A 20,030-nucleotide genomic window follows, 5' to 3' on the forward strand; every position below is an offset into this window, starting at 1 on the left:
GACCCAGCCTTCCTGATGAGTTTGTTGATCCTATTGACGTCCATGGCCTTTGCCCTGCCGCCCCAGCACACGACAGTGACGAAGATGGCACTGGCTACCACCCATTGGTGGAACATCGGCAGCTATCTCCCTCATGCTATAGGGGGGCCTATAGTACAATCCCATTGGAGCGCTTGGACCTTTCCTATTTCTAAGTTCTACCCTTACTACCTCAGTGGACGAACCCTCCTGTATCTGCTCTCTGAGTGCCACCGTGATAGTCTCCCTGACCAGTAGCGCAACTCCTCCACATTTTTTACCTCCCTCTCGATCACGTCTGAAACATTGAAACCCTGGAACATCAAGCTGCCAGACATGTCCCTCCTGCAACCATGTTTCCACAATGGCTACGGTATCAAGGTCCCAAGCATCAATCCAAGCTCTAAGTTCATCTGCTTTCTCCACAATACTCCTTGCAATGAAATAAATAAACTCCAGCCCCTATGCTTTACCATATTCCATCACCTCTTCCTGCCTGTCCTTCTGTTGATTGTTACTGGTCCTGACCTCTACCTTCCCATCAATCCTTCCAATTGCTGACCAACTTCTCTGGTTTCCATCCCCTTGCCTTTCTAGTTTAAACGCTCCCAAATAGCATTAGCAAACATCCCTGCAAGGATACAGGTTCTCCCTCCAGTTCAAGTACAACCTGTCCCTCTTGTTCAGGTTACCTCTGCCCCAGAAGAGATCCCAATTGTCTAAAAATCTGAATCCCTGCCCCCTACACCAACTCCTGAGCCATGCATTCATCTGTCTTTCTATCCTCACCAGCACGTGGCACCAGTCATAATCTAGGGATTACTACCATTGGGGTCCTGCTTTTTGATCTTCTGCCTTACTTCCTATATTCACTTTGCAGGAGCAAATCCCTTTTCCTACCACTTGAGAATGTACTGAAACCGCTCAGAGACATCCTGGACCCTGACTCCAGGGAGGCAACAGACCATCCTGGAGTCACCTTTGCTGCCACAGAATCCCCTGTCTGTGCCCTAACTAACAAGTCTGCAATCACTATGGCTCTGCCTGAGTTTCCCTTACCCTGCTGTGCCTCAGGGCTAGGCCTGACACTGCAAGCCGGACCACTGCTGCTGTTGCTACTCTCCCCTGACTGATACAACGCCACTACAGTATTCAAAGGAGCATTCCTGTTGTCGAGGGGAATGGCCCCACGGGATTCCTGCAGTTTCTGCCTACTCCTTTTCCTGGTGGTCACCCATCAACTTCCAGCCTGTACCTTCGGCATGACCACCTCATTGTAACTCCTATTTATGACACTCTCGCACTCCCATATAATCCTGAGGTCATCCAGCTGTAGCTTCAGTTTCTAAACACGGTCTATAAGGGGATGCAGCTGAATATATTTACCACAGGTGTAGTCCCAGGGGCACTGGAAATGCCCCTTACTTCCAACATCCTGCAGGAGGAACATTCCGCTGTTCCAACTGCCACCTCTACAAACTAAAAAACTTGTGAGAATTACCCAAAAGAACAGACTGTACCTTAACCTGCTGTTACCCTTTACTCAGCTCTCCCGCCAAAGCCTCTGGAGCTAATGATCAGTAAATATCCCATTTGACAGTAACCGCAGTCAGAGAACAAGTAAAATTATTTAAATATTATTTATCATACTTTCACAGCTAGTTGTAGATAGGATAGCCTCTCTGTGAATACTGCAAAGTCAGGATAAATGGCCACATTCGGAAGCAAAGGTTACTTGCAAAAACTCAATATGAATTTAAACCAAAGTTTTTCCAAAGCAAGAATAGGTAAAAATGAAAAAGAAACAAATTCAATGCAAAGCAATAAGCAGAATGTGTAATTGAGCAACGGAGTGAATACAACATTCAGCCATCTGTTTGATAACGAGAGGCAGATGGGGTAGATCATTTCGACCTTGCCCTTCAGCCAAGTCTTTATTTTGCAACAAAGCACCTTTATAATGTTCTTTAAATGGTTGAATATGAAAACATCTCTGTTTTTAATCATCTTTGCAAAATTAATTTCTTTTTTTTGCTGTATTACATGAGGAATTTTCATTTATTGTATGTCTTTTCTTTAAAGTGTTATGAATGTTCCAACAGCATTTAAATAAATTGATATAATTTGTTGTCATTACTTCTTTCTGTACCATATTTTGATGAAATAATATTTAAATGTTCAATATCACTTCCTTTTGCATCATTTGTAATATTTATTTTGTTTTTTAGCAGCAAATGTACTTTTTTGTTTAATAGAAATAATAAACTTGCATGTGTATATTATCTTTATACATTTGTGGTCTGAGCATAACTTATTATGTGTTACAAGTAAGAATTTCATCCTTCCGTTTCAGTACATATGACAATTAAACACTCCTGACACTTTCTTGTCTATTGACTCCCAACAATTATGTGTCGTCGCTACTCTTTTATAGACAAATATACAGCCATTCTTTTCACAGCAAGAAATCACAAATATCAATAAAATAATGATGAATTAACCTTTGTTAATTTGTTCTGGCCAATGGGCAAATGCTTGCAAAGGCAGTAGGAGAGTGCTCCTTGATTTATTTGACTGTTGCACTGAAATATTGCACTAGAGGTCTACATTCAGTCTACAAATCATATGAATGCCATTCAGCCTATCAAGTTGTTACCAGTTCCCTGGATGAGCAATCTAATAGGTCTGGATCCCTGGTATTGTCCTCATATTCTTGCAATATTTTTGCTTTCATGTATTCCTTTTGCTTTTTTGAAAGCCATTCCTTTTTTGAAAGCCATTCCTTTTTGAAAGCCATTACTGAATTTGATTCCATTACCCTTTCAGCCACTGTCTACCAGAGCAAACTATTCACTGGATTTCATGTTACCTTTCTTCTATTGCCAATGTTAGTTTAGTTTAATTTAGAGATACAACATGGAAACAGGCTCTTCGGTCCACCGAGTCACACCGACCAACAATCACCTGTATACAAACGCTATCCTACACACTGAGGAAAACTTACAGAAGCCAATTAACCTATAAACCTGCACGTCTTTGGAATGGGGCACAAAACCAAAGCACATGCCGTCACAGGGAAAATGCACAAACTCTGTACGAACAGCACCCGTAGTCAAGATTGAATCTGGATATCTGGCACTGTAAGGCAGTAGCTCAACTGTGGCACCACTGTGCCGCCCTCATTAAAACATAATCCTCTATTTTCTTACCGTTCCAAATAGTTCTTTATTTACATTCTGTAGTTCTTTGTGATCTTGAACACTTCAATTGAACCCCTTGAAGGATCTACTTAGCTTTCTCCCAGGCAGATCAGTGAAGAATCACATAAACTGTGATGTTTATCCTTCTAGCTCTACCAGAGCCATTAATGTTGATACACCTGATTTCTCTAACATAATTGGCTTGATGATAGGAAGCAGAGGGCAGTCACGGTGGCATAGCGGTAGAGTTGCTGCCTTACAGCAAAATGCAGTGCCACAGATCCGGGTTCGATCCCGACTATGGGTGCTGTCTATATGGAGTTTGTACGTTCTCCCCGTGATCTGCATGGGTTTTCTCCGAGATCTTCGGTTTCCTCCCACATTCCAAAGACGTACAGGTTTGTAGGTTAATTGGATTGATTAATTGGCTTGATAAAAATGTAAAAATTGCCCAAGTTGGCGATATGCAGAGTACTGTCCTGCCGACTATAAAATTCAGAAGGTTCAGAAGAGGTTGATGGTGGAAGGTTGTTTTGTGGATTGGAGACCCCGGATCTGGTGGTATGTCTGAGGGCACATTGTTGTTTGTCATTTATATCAATGATTTGGATGAGAATTTACAAGGCATGGTTAGTATGCTTGCAGATGACACTAAAATAGGTTATATCATGGACAGTAAAGGCTATCGAGAATTTCAACAGAACCTTGATCAGATAGGGATAAAAGGGGTGAGGAATAGCAAATAGAGTTAAGTGCAAGGTATTTCACTTTGGGAAGTTAAACCAGAGTGGGACTTTCACAGTGAATCATAGAGCTCTGGAAACGTTGTAGAACAAAGGGACCTAGATGTGGAAGCACATACGGGTTAGGCAGCATCTCAAGAGAACATTTAGAGGTGACACTTCAGGTCTGGACTCTTCTTCAGGCATAAAGAACGTCCCAACCTGAAGTGTCACCTATCTATGTTCTCCATGATGCTGCCTGACCTGCTGAGTTATGCCTGCTCTTTTTTTGTAAACCAGCATCTGCATTTCCTTGCATGTACACATACATATTTCCCTCAAAGTGGTGTCACGGGTGACAGGGTGATGAAGAAAGCTTTTGGCACACGTGCCTTCATCAGTCAGGGAATTAGGTATGAAGTTGGGACGTTATGTTACAGAGGGTTTGTTTCTCCTTTCTTGATGTACACCAGGGGATAGGAAAATGAAGAAAAGACCCAAATGTTGCACAGAGACCTGTAGCTATTTTGTATCAAAAAGTTGGCACATGCAGTGCCTGTAACAATCAGTTATGAAACTTGGCCACACTTCCTAACAAATAAGTTGTAATGCTGACCTAGGCTGATGAGCGACACAGAGGACCATCAAACCATAGATTGGGCGCTGGGCTGCTTTGTTATCTGTCAGCAGTTTTGTGTCTGAAACTAGCGTATCCTTTATTTTCATCTTCGTTTGTCTCTTCTTGGTAACTGGCATCTTCAACTTTCTGAAAAACACGTGAGTTTTGATGCACTTTAAGGCTTTTCTAAAACATTTGAAATGTGGGTCTCCTATTATGAAACTTGCAGGGGCTATTGTCCTCTCCTTTTAATCCTGACTTGCTTGTAATAGTCTCTTACATGACTATTTGGCACGTAAATATGTTAATGGACTAATAATGTAAAAGCTGTCCACCTCAATTTAAGCTGCTATGGGCGCATTTACTTTACATCTCCAGCCATAGTTACAATTTAGATGCATCCTGATTCTGTATGAGCCTAATAGTGCACTCGGAACAAACACTCAAAAGTGTAAATTTTACCCCATTACACAATGAACGAGCTGCATAATCCATCATTGTATTCAAACAGGTAAAAAAAATCAAATAATCTTTCAGTCATTGTTTTCAAGTGTGTTCTTCTTACAAGAAGCTTTCATCATGCAAGTAATTAAACTTAATAAGGAAAAGACATATAGGCAAAAGCACACAATTTGAATTGGTTAATTGGTTTGGTCTACGAATAGCTCTTGATTCAGTGAAAGCATTTGTATTATTTTATTATCACAAAGCACCAGATCAGTAAAATAGAATTCACAAACTTGCAAAAGAATAACAAACATTTTAAATGAAGACAATTGAAGAGTACCAGCAAACGTTGCCTTTTAAAATGTATTGAAAATGTTGCTAAACCACTAATTATTCACTTATTCTTGGTTGAATTAAGTCTTTAACCAACCAGGTGTTCTAAAACACTCAACTAGTAGAATTTGTCAATATTTATCCCCTGAGATGTACCATATGCCTATTAGATTAGATCTGATACAGTTTAACCAGCAGCATAAAATTGTTGCCTCTGTATTTATATTTATTAAAATCCACTAACAAGTCCTGCAATTTTTGGGATATATGCTACAAAGATATTTTTGGACATACCCTGTATATACTTTTGAAGCCTTCCCAATTACATTGATCTGATGTGGTTCATGAAAAAGTACAGTGCAAGTCAAAACACTGGCTTAAAGCATACAACTTTCCAGGAATTTCCCTGAAATAGCTCTTGGTTTATGGTATTAGCATCATGCCATTGTTTAATATGTCAGTTTAAGAGGGTCAGAGTCTTGAAAGAATGAGGATGAGAACAAAAAAAATCATATTTATTTCGCATCTTTCAAAAAGTTGCACTGCATTGTTAGCTAACAGTCCTTTAGAAATAGTGTGGCTGTTGTGGGAAATATGGTAATTTAAATTGTGCACAATACTTTCCCACAAATAGTAATGTGAAAATGACCAAATTATTGGTGTTATTCCTAATAGTGAGTGACACGGGGCATCGATCACTTTCATCCACCAGGCAAAGAAGAGTAAATATAGGCACAAAGCGCTGGAGTAACTCAGCGGGTCAGGCATCATCTCTGGAGAAAAAGGATGGGTGACGTTTTGGGTCGTAACCCTTCTAAGAGTGGTTGGTTTAATATCTAATCCATAAAACTGCACCAGTAATGGAGCAGGCTTGTGCTTTTCCAGAGCATTTTTGTGATCAAGTTTGGGAAGCAGCACTTGAACCCTGAACCTGAGTTGGGTGATGCAAATTGTGCATCAAATTACAGCTCTTTCCATCCCCTCCGTCCACCCGCTGCCCCTTCCATTCCCCCTCCACCAATATGTGTGCCCTGTCCATTCCCAGAAATGTTAAACTCTTAAATTATTAGCAATGAAAGGATGTGTTTTCAGGATTGAATGGGACATCTTAGTATTCTGGATTATGGCCCTTCATCAGTTGCAGGTACAAATTATTAATTCAGATTTTGCTCAGCTGTTGGGAAATTCATTGCCAAATATGTTTAATGCATAGTTTGGGCTGGATAGACTGTCATTATAGTGTGCTGGTGAATATTGTGTGGAATTATTTAAGGCTCAGTTAGATGATGTAAGTTGGAAATGCAGGAGGGGGAGCGAATGATTGGTGTGGTCAAACTGAACGGTATTTTCTGAACCAATTATGGATTCTATGCCTTAGGCATCTGTAATATTGTGATCAAAACTTGCATAGTGTATGCAGCAGCATACGTTGATACACTTAGAAATGTCGAATGGGTAATCAGGATCCAAATGTTCAAAATGCATTGAATACCGTAGACACAAAGTGCTGGAGTAACTCAAAGGGTCAGGCAGCCTCTCTGGAAAAAAGGATGGGTGATGTTTCGGATCAGAAGGAACGTCACCCATCCTTTTTCTCCAGAGATGCTGCCTGACCCGCTGAGTTGCTCCAGCTGAGTTACTCCAGCACTTTGTGTCTATCTTCGGTATAAACCAGTATTTCCTTCCTAGCTTGTAGCACCCATTGAATATAAGTTGTAGCACCCATTGAATACACCAGACAGACTGGGGTGCTAATTGTAGTATTCTGCAAAATCTCAACAAATTAGCCTGGGTAGCGCACAGAGATACTACAAAATGCACCAATGCCTGAACTATAGATACCAATCTTAATAAATATTACATGCAATAATAGAGCTGTTTAAGTAGCGCAGAGTTTGAACACCTTCCTGGATTAAACGTGTAGGAAGGAAATACTGGTTTATACTTTTAATCGTTGTCATTTCAATCATTCATTTTGCAAATATTTCATGGAACAGTCTTCCACGCCAGTCTGCAGTTTGCAGCTCTTTAATCTCATGAGTAGTACAGGGTCTACTGGAGTGGAAGCAGCCTTCACACCCTTCCCGCTCCTCCCTCTGAGCTCAGCTGTGTGACTCGTGAGGCTGGGCCGGTGTGAGCGCGGGAGCCGGGGTTTGCCGGGCAGCCAATGGTGCGGCGAGTGACCCGGGGCACGTGAGGCCGATCCAGGGGCGCTGAAGGTTGCAAAAAAAAGCCGCCAATTTTCTGCTCGACGCCTCAGTGCAGCTGCAGGGAGGGACCGCACTGGAGACAGGCAGCCCGGCCTCCCAGCAACAACCCCAAACTTTGTTACAACCCGCCGTCGACAAGTAGCAAATCTGTAAAGAAAGCAAGCAATTGATTACAATAACCAAAACCCGCACCGAAAAAAAGTCGAAATACCTGTTTCTTTGTCGGGAAGATGCCAAACGGAGCTGGGTCCAAGTCTTCAGCGGCGGCTGCGGCCGGAGTGGGCGACGGCGAGTCTATTCTCAACGCCAGCAGCAACAATGTCAACGGCAGCTACTCCAAAGCGCTAAACTCGGGCACGGTGTCGCCGGCATCGAAGAAGTCGCCTCGCCTGCCCAAGTGTGCCCGGTGCAGGAATCACGGCTACGTGTCGGCCCTGAAGGGGCACAAGAGGTTCTGCATGTGGAGAGAGTGCCAGTGCAAGAAATGCAACTTGATCGCAGAGAGACAGCGAGTCATGGCAGCGCAGGTAATTGCGGCGGTGGCGTGGGTCGGAGGCAGCGGTGGAGGGACTCTGGCTCCCGGGCAGGAATGGGGACCTGTTGCAAATGCACATTCTTCCAATTCCGCAGGCGAGAAATGTCAGCGTTAGGCAATGACATCTGCCTGCACCCCGAGTCTGTTGATCTTGTCACAAGTGTAATCAAATATCGGTGGAAATCCAATCGTTGCATCCTTACGATGGGATACTTTCATAAATCTCGGTTATACAAAAATTATAAATCAATCGTGCATCTAAAATAACTCGCGCTTCCGATCAACTTAATTGATAGAAAACGATTGCAAAATCATTCACGCTCCTATATAATATCTGAAGGTTCAACTTTGCGAGACTTTTAATTGTTTGTAACTGCCATTGAAATATTCGCAGCGAGCGTTTTCGTACGCATTTAAATTGACATTCTCAAATATAGTTATAGCATTTAATGCATTCGAATTCAAATCTCTTAATGTAGTAAATAGATCTGCAAATAGATTGACGTTTCATAAAAATTCTTACGATGGAACTGAACACATCACTTCCACTTTTTTAATTTAAATGTTATAAATGAAAAGCTGTTATATTTATATCCGGTCCTGGAAAAAATCAGTGCGATTCCAGGATACAGTATTGGAACGCCGTGTGAATTTCAGCGTAACTTGAAATGCATCTTTTGAATTGAATGTTAATTTGTGTTTACAAACATATACTGGAATGTCAGGATTTGTGGTACGAATAGGAAGCCAAATTACTTTGAGATAAAACCGCATAGCCATATTTGCAGTTTTGCAGCTGTCACCAAAATAAACGTATTTTCCATTGTGCCTACTTTGTTTTAATCCCTATTATTGATTGTGTAGTATTAGATGGGACGATATATTCGTATATTCTGGTGTATTCATCATTAATTATCTTTCATGAGTGCTTCAGAAAAAAAATACTGAACGTTGAATATTTGTTGCGGTAAAATTAGTTTGTCCAAAGCGAAACACATTAATTTATTTAAAGTTGTTGTTTACATACTCTGAATTTAATTTAAAATACAACCATTTGCAAGTGGAACTAATAGATAAGACCGACACATTTTCAGTCACGGGCCAAAACAGTATATTTACAAGGTAGACAAAAATGCTGGAGAAACTCAGCGGGTGCAGCAGCATCTATGGAGCGAAGGAAATAGGTGACGTTTCGGGCCGAAACCCTTCTTCAGACTCCTTCAGGTTTCGGCCCGAAACGTCACCTATTTCCTTCGCTCCATAGATGCTGCTGCACCCGCTGAGTTTCTCCAGCATTTTTGTGTACCTTCGATCTTCCAGCATCTGCAGTTCCTTCTTGAACAGTATATTTACAAGCCCGTGATCAGACGTGCTTTCTTTCGCCGGAGATGAACTGGCTGTTTTCATTTCTAGGTTGCCCTCAGGAGACAGCAGGCTCAAGAGGAGGAACTGGGCATCAGCCGACCCATTCCCCTGCCCGGAGCCGCCGAACTGCTCATCAAGCGTGAGAATGCAACTCCCAACAGCTCGTGTGCGCTGGGCACCGGGGGAGCGGGCTTGTCGTCGAACCCAACCACACCGGTCACTTCCTCAGGTAAATGCAAAGCAAACTGGAGCCCGGTATATTGCAATGTGGCAAAACCGTGCAATGCGTATCGTTTTCAAACTGAAGAATATGGGTTTAACTTGGTGTGAGGTTTGCACAATCGAGCTGTGTCGATAAGAGACTTTCCTGCACTATTGTCCAATTATTCTGTTTTAAAATGCAAAAAAAAAGCAGTTGAACAAAAAGCAAAAACGATCGATGCAGGTTGATATCTTGAACCAAGTTACAATTAAAAATTGAAAATGAAACAAACGATGTAAGATATTAGTTTTATATGTTTACTTTAGAAATTCTAATAAATATTATTAAGGCTGGTGTTTTTACAGGAATTCCAACCAGAACACCTGATATGGGTATTTTCTTTAGCTCATTGTAAATATGTTGGAATTATTATTCACTATTACACATTTCCTATATTTCGAGGAAATTATATTTTCTAAATGATTTGTAAAAAATGAAACTACTAATATTTTAATTGGGAAAAATGGCAGCAACCCCTCTCTTGGAACCGCTCAGTGCTTTGTTGGAAGATTGATGGAACCATTGGTCCCATTACGGAAATACCAATTTCCAACTTTCTGAAATAAGTAACTTAACCCGCTTATTTTGAGATCCTTTAAATAACACATGGCAACATTTAAATATGTACAATCGAATGCTGTGACAGGAATATTTTTCTGATGTCTCGCTAGTCATTTTAAGAATATATTCAGAAATATGTTTATAACATTTTATTAGACTGGAGGATAGTTCAATAATTGCAACTGTAGACACTTCAATATTTTTAATATCTGTTATATCATTGAGCTAAGATGCTCTTGATACCATGAAATAAAATGCTGCTGGGAACTAACATTGTTCTCATCTGAAATGTATGGGGGTTTTATGTGAAATTTATTCATCAGAAATGGGTTCCAGACAGATGGGCAGTTAGGTTATTTCCTTTCGGTTAATTTCCTGCAGTTGCCCAGACATACGACAAGTTCTCTGTTAATAAGGGCAGTAGCTTCTAACTAATTTACAAAGGAATGCTACTTTAAAACTAAGATTAATGTAACAGTAACATTGCCAAAGTGTTGAATGACTGATTCCATCCAGCCCCAATTATTTGTAATTCCGCTTTGCTATAATTGCAACGTGAACACTGCTTGCAGTAGTGTTATAGTTGTAATGTAAATGGAGCCATTGATCCGTGGGAACCAAATTACATTCTCACATTATTTTATTCAGAGTTTAGTTTAAAAAATTGAAGAGTGATATTCATTTTATTCTCCAGATGTCTTAGTTTTCTTTAGTTATGCAGCAGATAGTAGGCAGCAAAACTGTGCCCTGATTTCAACCATCATCCTTATTCTTGGTATACAAGAGAATGTGGATGCTGGGGTCATGAGTAAATAACCCAGTCATTATGACGAGAGGGACTCAGCAGATGTGGCAGAATCTGGAAGGAAATAGACAGGCGATATCATGGAACAGGACCACACTGGCCTGCAGTGCCCATCCAACGGGTTGTTTTTAGCTCATTATTTTTATCCTGTTGTGCAAATTGGATTCTGGATCTTGTCATGGCAGGTTTTCCCAGGAAGAGATATTAAGCAGTCTAATTTGAAGAATTAGAGGTGATAGATATTATTGAAACATGCAAAATCTTCAAGATAGATAAGATGCAGGCAGGGCCGGCCTTAGGAGGTGCGGGGCCCAATTGGGAACTATTTTGGTGAGCCCCAGGTTCCCAACCAAGGTCTGTAGAATCATAGAAACACAAATAAAGTCTATTATAGACTTTATATCTCTATGGTAGAATGGAAAGTAATCAAAATGCATGCGACTTAATGGACCAAACAGATCTAAGCTACATTTTAATATAAAATTGCACACATGTAAGCCTACAAGTAACAAACAAAATGTGTGGATCACCTCTGAAAAGTACATAGTTACAATACCACTTGTTTTAGTGACTGAAATGAAAAAAAATGTAATTTAATTAAATAGATCCTGGAAAACCAATAACCTTTGGTGAAAAACCAGTCCAGGCATTAAATTTTGGGCTTCAGCCCCATCCTACCCTTTGGGCTTCTGCCCCATCCTAACTTAGTTGTGTGTGTTAGTTGTCTGTGCGTGATGTGTGTGTGTGTGTTAGTTGTCTGCGTTATATGTGTGGGAGGGAGGGAGGGGAGAAGGGAGGGAGAGAATGGAGGAAGGACGGGAGGGAGGGAAGAATAGAAAGGAGGGAGGGGAGGAGAGAAAGAAGGGAAAAGAGAGAGAAGGGAGGGGGAGGGCTAGCGGCGGGAGCAGATGCTGGGGTCCAGGCGAACGGGTGTGAGCTGAGGTCGATGTTTGTAAACGTTGTGCCAACGCCCCGCCCGACCCTCCGTGTATTGTTCACCGCGTCTCCCCGGGGAGAGAGGGGGGGGAGCCGGGGCTGTGTGCGTGAAGCACGGGGACTGGAGGGGCGGGAGCGCTGCCGTGAGCGAACGACCCACCTCCCCCTCTCCCCCTTCTCCATTCCCCCTCACACCCCCCTCCCCCCTCTACTCTCTCTCAGCCCCTCTCTCCCGCCTCCACCCGGGGTAGACCTACCTGAGCCGAGAGTAGATTACTCTAGCGTGGGGCCCCCTTACTCGCGGGGCCCAATCGGGAGCAATCGGTCCAACCGGCTTAAGGTCGGCCCTGGATGCAGGGATGAAGTCTTCCCTGTTTAGAGTACCTGGAACCAAGTGTCACAGGTTGGATGCCCATTCGGGACTTGAGTGACAAGATTTTTCATCACCTGGAGGCTAATGGCTCTTTGGAGCAATCAAACCAGGGGGTCAGTTCTATTACTCAGTTTATTCAAGATGGACATCAATAGTTTTTTTAGATGTTGAATAAATGATGGTACACGGGGTAAGTATAAAAAAGTAATGCTGAGATTCGAGATCATTCATGGTCTTGCTATGTCATGGGGCAGATGTGAATCATTTATTCCTTCAATATCTTAGTATGTTCAAATGTATCCACTTTCGCTTGAGGAGTGACCTGGCGAGAATTTTGTTCACATAGCAAGATGGTTGAAGTTTGAAGCTTGTTAGTATAGTAGCTTGAAGAAGCACTCTGTTGTAGTTTTGATCTTGGTCTTGTGTTTGAGGTAAAGTTTAGTAATTTGAAACGGTATCTTTATTACCAGTCAATTTAAGAACAGTGGGAAAGAATGGAATATTTATTGAAATATATATTGATTTACTGATCAGTATTTTATTTTAAATTAATGGTTTTTCCTTTAATAAAGAAACTTACCAAGAGTGCACTTTTTAAATGGTAATTTTTTCTATTGTATTACTAACAAATCAAATCCAATATTATATTCGGTAAAATGTGTGTATTACTGCAAATATAAATCATATTCATCAGGTTGCACATATATTATTGCAGCTGTTTTTGCAATTATGTTTTGTAAACTAAAGAATATGGTTTACAATTAAAATACTGGAAAATCAGCATGAAGCTATTAATACAATCTGTAAAATTAATTCAACCATATTATTAACATATGATTGTAAAATATGTTATTTAAGTGGAAAAATATTGTGCTTTATCAAACAGGAAAGGGAGTCTTTTCCTTGAGTTTTGAAAATAAGTAATTTTTATCATATAAACAAAATGCCACAGAATTATTATCCTATGCTCCATCTAAATATTATCTTATATAAATCTGAGATAAATCGTGCTGTTTATTAATTAAATATTATCTCTTTCTTGTTAAGTGTTGAAGCTGCAGTTACCGTTCCTTCGATGTTACTATTACGTCTGTACACAGGTGCATGTTCACAATGTACTTACACAGAAGCAATTGCTAAAGTTAAATTACTACAGGAATTACTTGAATGCTGCCTACTGCAAATACAAAAATTATGTTTGCTATTTTCAGTCAGTCAGGATAAGGTTGATTTTTCAAGACCTTTGGCATTAATTCTAAAATTACTGGACTGCCATATTTGCAGGCAGTTTCTTTTATTTCACCAACTACAGATACATTTTTGGATGTATTATAACCCTTGTATTTTTCAGTGAAGGCATTTCACATACACTGTGCATTAATTGTCCATTCCATAAGTACATCTGAGAAAAGTAAAAGGAGCAGTCTCAAAATAAAATTGCCCAGATAAACTTAACATTTGGGGGAAAAAAGCACAAGTATTATTACTCAGAAGTAATATCAGTTCATCACTCTAACGTTGATAAATCAACTAATGTTCGGTATTTCAGAATTCACAATGTTGTTCAGGTCCCTCAATATGATTATTTCCTGGTCATCAGTATTCATTATTCTCGGCTTAGTTAAACATGACCTCCAAGTTCAGCAGATTCAGACATGTGTTGTTTAGTATTCCAGTTTATCTGATCGGCTTAGCCCTAAAAGCTTAATGCAGAACAATGTTTTTGAGATGATTTTTAAAATAATTTCTTGATACTAGTTCATTTCTCAGTGTTTTCTTTTTCATCAGTGTTTGACACTAATGGGCCTGTCCCACTTAGGCGACTGCAGGAGACTTTGCAGTCACCACATGGTCGCCACATGTTCGCAGGTGGTTGCCGGGGAGTCGCCTTCATGGTCGTGAGGAGTTCCCGCATTCTGGGAACTAGTCGCGGCCTCATTATGGTCGCCGTGAATTTTTCAACATGTTTAAAAATTAGCGGTGACTAGAATGAAGCCGCCATGGAGAGTAGCGAGAATTCTCGAGCCGTAGGTGGGTCGCCAGGAAGTCCTATTGGGTTGCCAGGTGGTCGAAGGTTCTCGTAGGTTGTAGCCGGTGCTGACCGGTGAATTTCATTGGCTCATTGGGGGGAAAAAAGGTAAGCAGTAGTTTTCAGAACCAAGGATAACCAACCGGTAATATTAAATGTCTGCCGAGCTTCACAGCCGTGTATCTCTGACTTCTTAAAAGTTGTCTCCACTCCTTCCCCCCCCCCCCTCTTTTAAGGGACTTACCATACACTGTGCTTTAGCCGTCTTTTTACAGCGCCAACCTTCCTGTTCATCGCGGTGTGTGTCTGTTTCACTTTGGCTTTGCACCGTTAATTTTTTAGACAGCTCTCCCCCCCCCCGCTTACCCTGTCCCCCGCCTGCATAACGGGCTGGTGAAGGAAGCGATGTGTTTGTGTGTGTGTGTCTTTGTGTGTTCCACTCTGACAGTTGCAGTTGCCGGTTTTTCAGGCGACTGCCTGCAACTTGACAGTCGCCGGCAGTCCACTGAAAAATCGCCTAAGTAGGACAGGCCCTTAAGTTGATATGTTTATTGTGCAGCTAGTAGAGCCAGGGACTGTTACATTATCAGTAAGGTAGATTTTTTTAGAGGGCGATAGATGGAGGGCACCGTGTTCATAACAAAGAATTGGGATGCAACTGCAGTCAGTGTAAGAATTGCTCTATTGTTTATCATGCTTGAAGTATCTCTGGCAAGTGGAACAAAAATGTTATTTTTAACTAATTGTATAATTAGTGTAAGTGGTTAATTTTATGTTGTTAATTGTATAAGCCGTCTTTATACAATTGTATAAGCCGGTCTATCATACAATCACAATTTTACATTTTTTAAGAGTGGGCCAAAAGAGATTAATTACATGTCAGACTTAATTGTTATTAATTTTTGGTCTCGGAGAAAGTTTTTCGGTTGTTATTTTTGCCTATTTAAAAAAAACCTCGAAATGCATTTATCAATATTTCCTCTTTTTTCCCCCAATAAATTGCAAATGCGAGAGCATGGCAGGTTTTGCAATTAGGGATGGATGACAAATGCTAACAATGCCAGTGATAAATAAAATGGAACTAAAATTGGAAATGACAGTACAGGTGCACAACCTTTTATCCGAAGATCCAAATAACGAAAACCTCCGAATAGCGGCCATTTTTTCGGTCCTTGAAGAAAGGTCCTTGAAAACGTTCACCGAGGGCGGCCCGCAGAGGTGACAGCGGAACCTCCGATCGGTCCTCGAAGAAAGGGGAACTAAATCCCCATTCATAAAAGAGAAGGTGAGGGTATATTGCGCGGGAAGGTTAATAATTGACAATCTGCTGCTGCCTGCCCGCTGAGTTAAAAAGTTCCCACGGTAGACTCACGATCTCACGATACACAGTGTATCGTGAGTCTTGCGTGGGAACTTTTTAACTCAGCGGGCAGGCAGCAGCATATTGTCAATTATTAACCTTCCCGCGCAATATACCCTCACCTTCTTTTTTATGAATGGGGATTTAGTTCCCCTTTCTTCGAGGACCGACCGGAGGTTCCACTGTCACCTCTGCGGGCCGCCCTCGGTGAACGTTTTCAAGCGCAAGCACGGAGATCCCAGAGACCCACAGCCAACAGCAGCCCAGCCCCGCTCCAACTACAGAGGAAAACTGCAAACTGGCCGGAGACGTCAGGACCACCAGAAGCCGTTCGCCGAGCTGCGCCCCCTCATCGGGACACCGACCCCCAGGCCCACTGCAAGCACGGAGATCCCAGAGACCCACAGCCAGCAGCAGCCCAGCCCCGTTCCAACCAAAGATCTTTGGTTCCAACTACAAAGGAACCTGGGTTGCGGATGACGGGGCGCAGCTCGGGGCGTCGTAGGGGCCCATCGGGGAGCGGGTTCCTGTTGGTCCTGACGTCTCCGGCCACCTGCCATCCTCCGGGAACTGTACCGCCCTTGCAGGAGAGTGGGGTTGTTTGCAGTTGCAGAGGGAGGGGGCAAGGGCGGTACAGTTCCCAGTCTCAGATCCAGTCCAGGGGGGTGGCCGGAGACGTCAGGACCAACGGGACACCGACCCCCAGGCCCACTGCAAGCACGGAGATCCCAGAGACCCACAGCCAGCAGCAACTCCAGCCCAGCCCCGCTCCAACTCCAGAGGAACACGTAGGGGAAGAAGCTGATGGTGTGCAAGGTACGTCTTGTTCTTGGGGTGGCGGATGAGGGGGCGCAGCTCGGGCTGTGGGCGAACTGCCACTTGTCGCCGTAGCGGCCCATCGGGGAGCGGATTCCTCTGGAGTTGGAGGGGGAGGGGGGTATTGTGCTGTTTGATCGCTCCCTGCTATCCCAGGGACAGGGAGACACCGCGGCTTTTTAGACTGGTGGGCAATCACTTCCAAAGTTCTGCCCACACAGTCAGTACACCTCTCCTACACTGCATTTCATACAAACATTTATTCTGCAAGAAAAAACTACATTGAAGACACAAACTCGCGACCGAGTAACTGCCGGGATCAAGGCGCAAACTCGCGACCTTGCGGATATGAGCCGAGCACTCTACCACTGAGCCAGCCGTTAAAATCTACGCTAAAAAATTTCCATTCCGAAGACCGACAAATTCTGAATTACGAAAAGTGTCTGGTCCCAAGGCTTTCGGATAAAAGGTTGTGCACCTGTATTAATACATGCAAATTTAAACACTGCTTCCTGCTTGTTTTTAGTATTTTGTTTATTTCTCACCAAGTTTTTTCCTGCAAATAATGTGTTTTGGAGTGTGGTTTGTTCACAATATCCACATTTTCATTGTTACGCTCGTAAAGCAAAATACTTGGATGACATTATAAAATAAAACAATTCTTAATTTTACTAGTATTATGCAAAAATATTCTATTTGGAACTTGGATGTTTTTCATTTACCATTGATTAAAATTGAATAGTTTTTTTTTCACATTGAGCCAAACAGCATCCTTTCAAATAATGTTAATGGGTGAATCTGACATCGAGTAGCCAAATAGAAAATAGTGATCACTAAATGTTTTGTTTCAGAAGATGCTGTGCTTTATCTTTATACTTTGGGCAGCCCTTAAGATATCAAATCATTTTCTGGAAATGAACACAACCAAACCAAAGGTACACGAAAATTCTGGAGAAACTCAGCGGGTGCAGCAGCATCTATGGAGCAAAGGAGATGGGTAACGTTTCGGGCCGAAACCCTTCTTCAGACTCACGACCTCAGATAGAGGGTGGCGGGGAGAAGGAAGGGAGGAGGAGGAGCCCGAGGGCTGGGGGATGGGAGGAGACAGCTCGATGGCTAATGAAGGGGAGGAGACATCAAGGGCTAACAAAATTGGGAGAATTCAATGTTCATGCCCGCCGAATGCAGGCTCCCCAAGCGGAATATGAGGTGCTGTTCCTCCAATTTCCGGTGTTGCTCACTCTGGCAATGGAGGAGACCCAGGACAGAGAGGTCGGATTGGGAATGACAACCAAACCAAATGCTCTTTTAGACATTCAAATCTAATTTGTGCTTTGATTTCTCTCTTAACATTTGATATCCAATGCACACATTGAGTTCATTTTATTTCTATCTACTTCGGTAAAGGTTCAGTTACATAGCCCTGTGAAAAGGTATCACACACCATTTTAGGTAATGGAAATAATCAGTTTCAAAGAGAATATCCATTGTTCTTTTTGTAATGTTAAAGGAAGGAAGTCTCATCATGCTAGTACTGAGCAACAACCTTATCCTGTAAGAAAGACAAGGAGTCAAGGTTCCATAATCCAGTACCTCTTGTTCAAGTCCGTTGTCCTCTGTTGCTGCAGAACACAAGGTCAGCAGCAGCTTGTGCACATTTGCATAAGCAACTCTGTCTCCAGCAGAATAGGCTTAAGGAATCACAACATGTAAAATATCAACATAAAATATGCAGAATACAGTAAGAGCGTAATCTTAAAATAACATGGAAGGTGTAAGATAATGGTCAAATGCATAGCAGAGATGATAGTCCAATGAAAAATGCTGACAGAAAACAAGAGGGAGAAAGCAACGCAAATTAAATCATAAGACCGACAATGTTTGGTAAATATGCAAAACTCCTTCACGTTATTTAATTAAAAACAAAGGAAGGGAATGTAATAATATAAAATAAGGCGGTCAGTTGTATATTAGTTGTTCAAATGACAAGCAGGATCCTGTGCCTCATGTCTTGAGATTCTGCAACAAAATGTGATTATCGTTCCTCTGCATACAATTGTTAGTGTTAAAGTCTCCTTTGTGCAGATATCCTTGCTCTGTCGAGAACGAGTGCTTCAACATGTCTATACTAGTGTACTTAATGTGAGCATCTGGCTGTGCTTGGAAGTGGTCAATGGAGATTGCCCTGCTGGCTGCTGTTATTGTGAAAATACTTGAGATTTATTGGTTTTATTCTTTTGATTTAAGATTCAAGTGTGTGAATTTTTAAATATGCATCTATGGCATCGGAAATTGGATCATTAATGTGATGGCTTTTTATCAATTAATTTCATATCTGCATCTGATAAATAGATGAAAATTCTTTCCTTGGCTGATATTCCAGCTGTTGAATTTGAGCATAGTTAGAGTATCCACATGTTAAAGCAACTGAGCTTTGTAACCATTTCACAGTTCAAGTCAAACTGCATTAACTGGGAGGAGTGTGATGGAGGACAGGGATGGGAATGAGATGTTTTTCCTATGGAGTCGCAGTAGTCTTTTGGTCAGTGCAGGGTGGGAATTCCTTGGTAGTTCTAACAACAGGCTGACGTGTAAAATGCAACAAAGTGATCTTATGATTGTGTAACTCACTTAGGTTTATTTTTATAAACAATTATTTTCCATTCAAAATGTGTCAGCATCTTACGAACAAACGAAGCCAACATATTTAAAATGTTATAATAAACATGTGCCCTGGATACATTGCCTCAGTTGCTGGATGAACATGTCTGAAGGCAAAGCAATATCGTGAGTGGAAAATGCTGAGGAGCATATTCATGATTTTGTGATGGATATGGAGAATTGTACATTGATAAAGTTAGGTCTGTTTCAAACTTGAAAAGTCTGTTCCAAACTTTCAATCAATATCTGGTTGATCCTATATATTCGTGGTCCTGTTACTGTCTCCATTGGTGTGTAAGAAAGAACTGCAGATGCCAGTTTAAATCGAAGGAAGACAAAATGCTGGAGTAATTCAGCGGGACAGGCAGCATCTCTGGAGAGAAGGAATGTGTGACGTTTTGGGTTGAGACCCTTCAGACTGATGTCAGGAGAGTGGGCGGGACAAAGGTAGAATGTAGTCGGAGACAGTAAGACTGGTGCGAGAACTGGGAAGGGGGAGGGGATAGAGAGGGAAAGCAAGGGCTATTTGAAGTTAGAGACAAGAATAAGCAAAATATGTGGTGCTGTTCCTCTAATATGCGCTGGGCCTCACTCTGACAATGGAGGAGGCCCGGGACAGAAAGGTCAGATTGGGAATGGGAGGTGGAGTTGAAGTGCTGAGCAACCAGGAGATCAGGTAAATTAGGACGGACCGAATGGAAGTGTTCAGCGAAACGATCGCCGAGCCTGTGCTTGGTCTCGCCGATGTACCGAAGTTGACGCCTGGAACAGCGGATAC

At 42.0% G+C, this 20,030-nt stretch overlaps 1 protein-coding gene across 1 annotated transcript in view; it reads left to right on the forward strand.

The window, feature by feature from the left end:
- The first annotated feature begins 7,779 nt into the window (after positions 1–7,779).
- The window catches only part of dmrt1 (doublesex and mab-3 related transcription factor 1), a 71,452-nt gene continuing 59,201 nt past the window's right edge, over positions 7,780–20,030 (forward strand). Inside the window, exons 1-2 of the mRNA XM_033018786.1 lie at positions 7,780–8,076; positions 9,498–9,678. Of these exons, the coding sequence (XP_032874677.1) occupies positions 7,780–8,076; positions 9,498–9,678 (478 nt within the window). The remainder of the gene's footprint in view (positions 8,077–9,497; positions 9,679–20,030) is intronic.

This window comes from Amblyraja radiata, chromosome 3, assembly GCF_010909765.2.
Source record: "Amblyraja radiata isolate CabotCenter1 chromosome 3, sAmbRad1.1.pri, whole genome shotgun sequence".
NCBI classification, from domain to species: Eukaryota; Metazoa; Chordata; class Chondrichthyes; order Rajiformes; family Rajidae; genus Amblyraja; species Amblyraja radiata.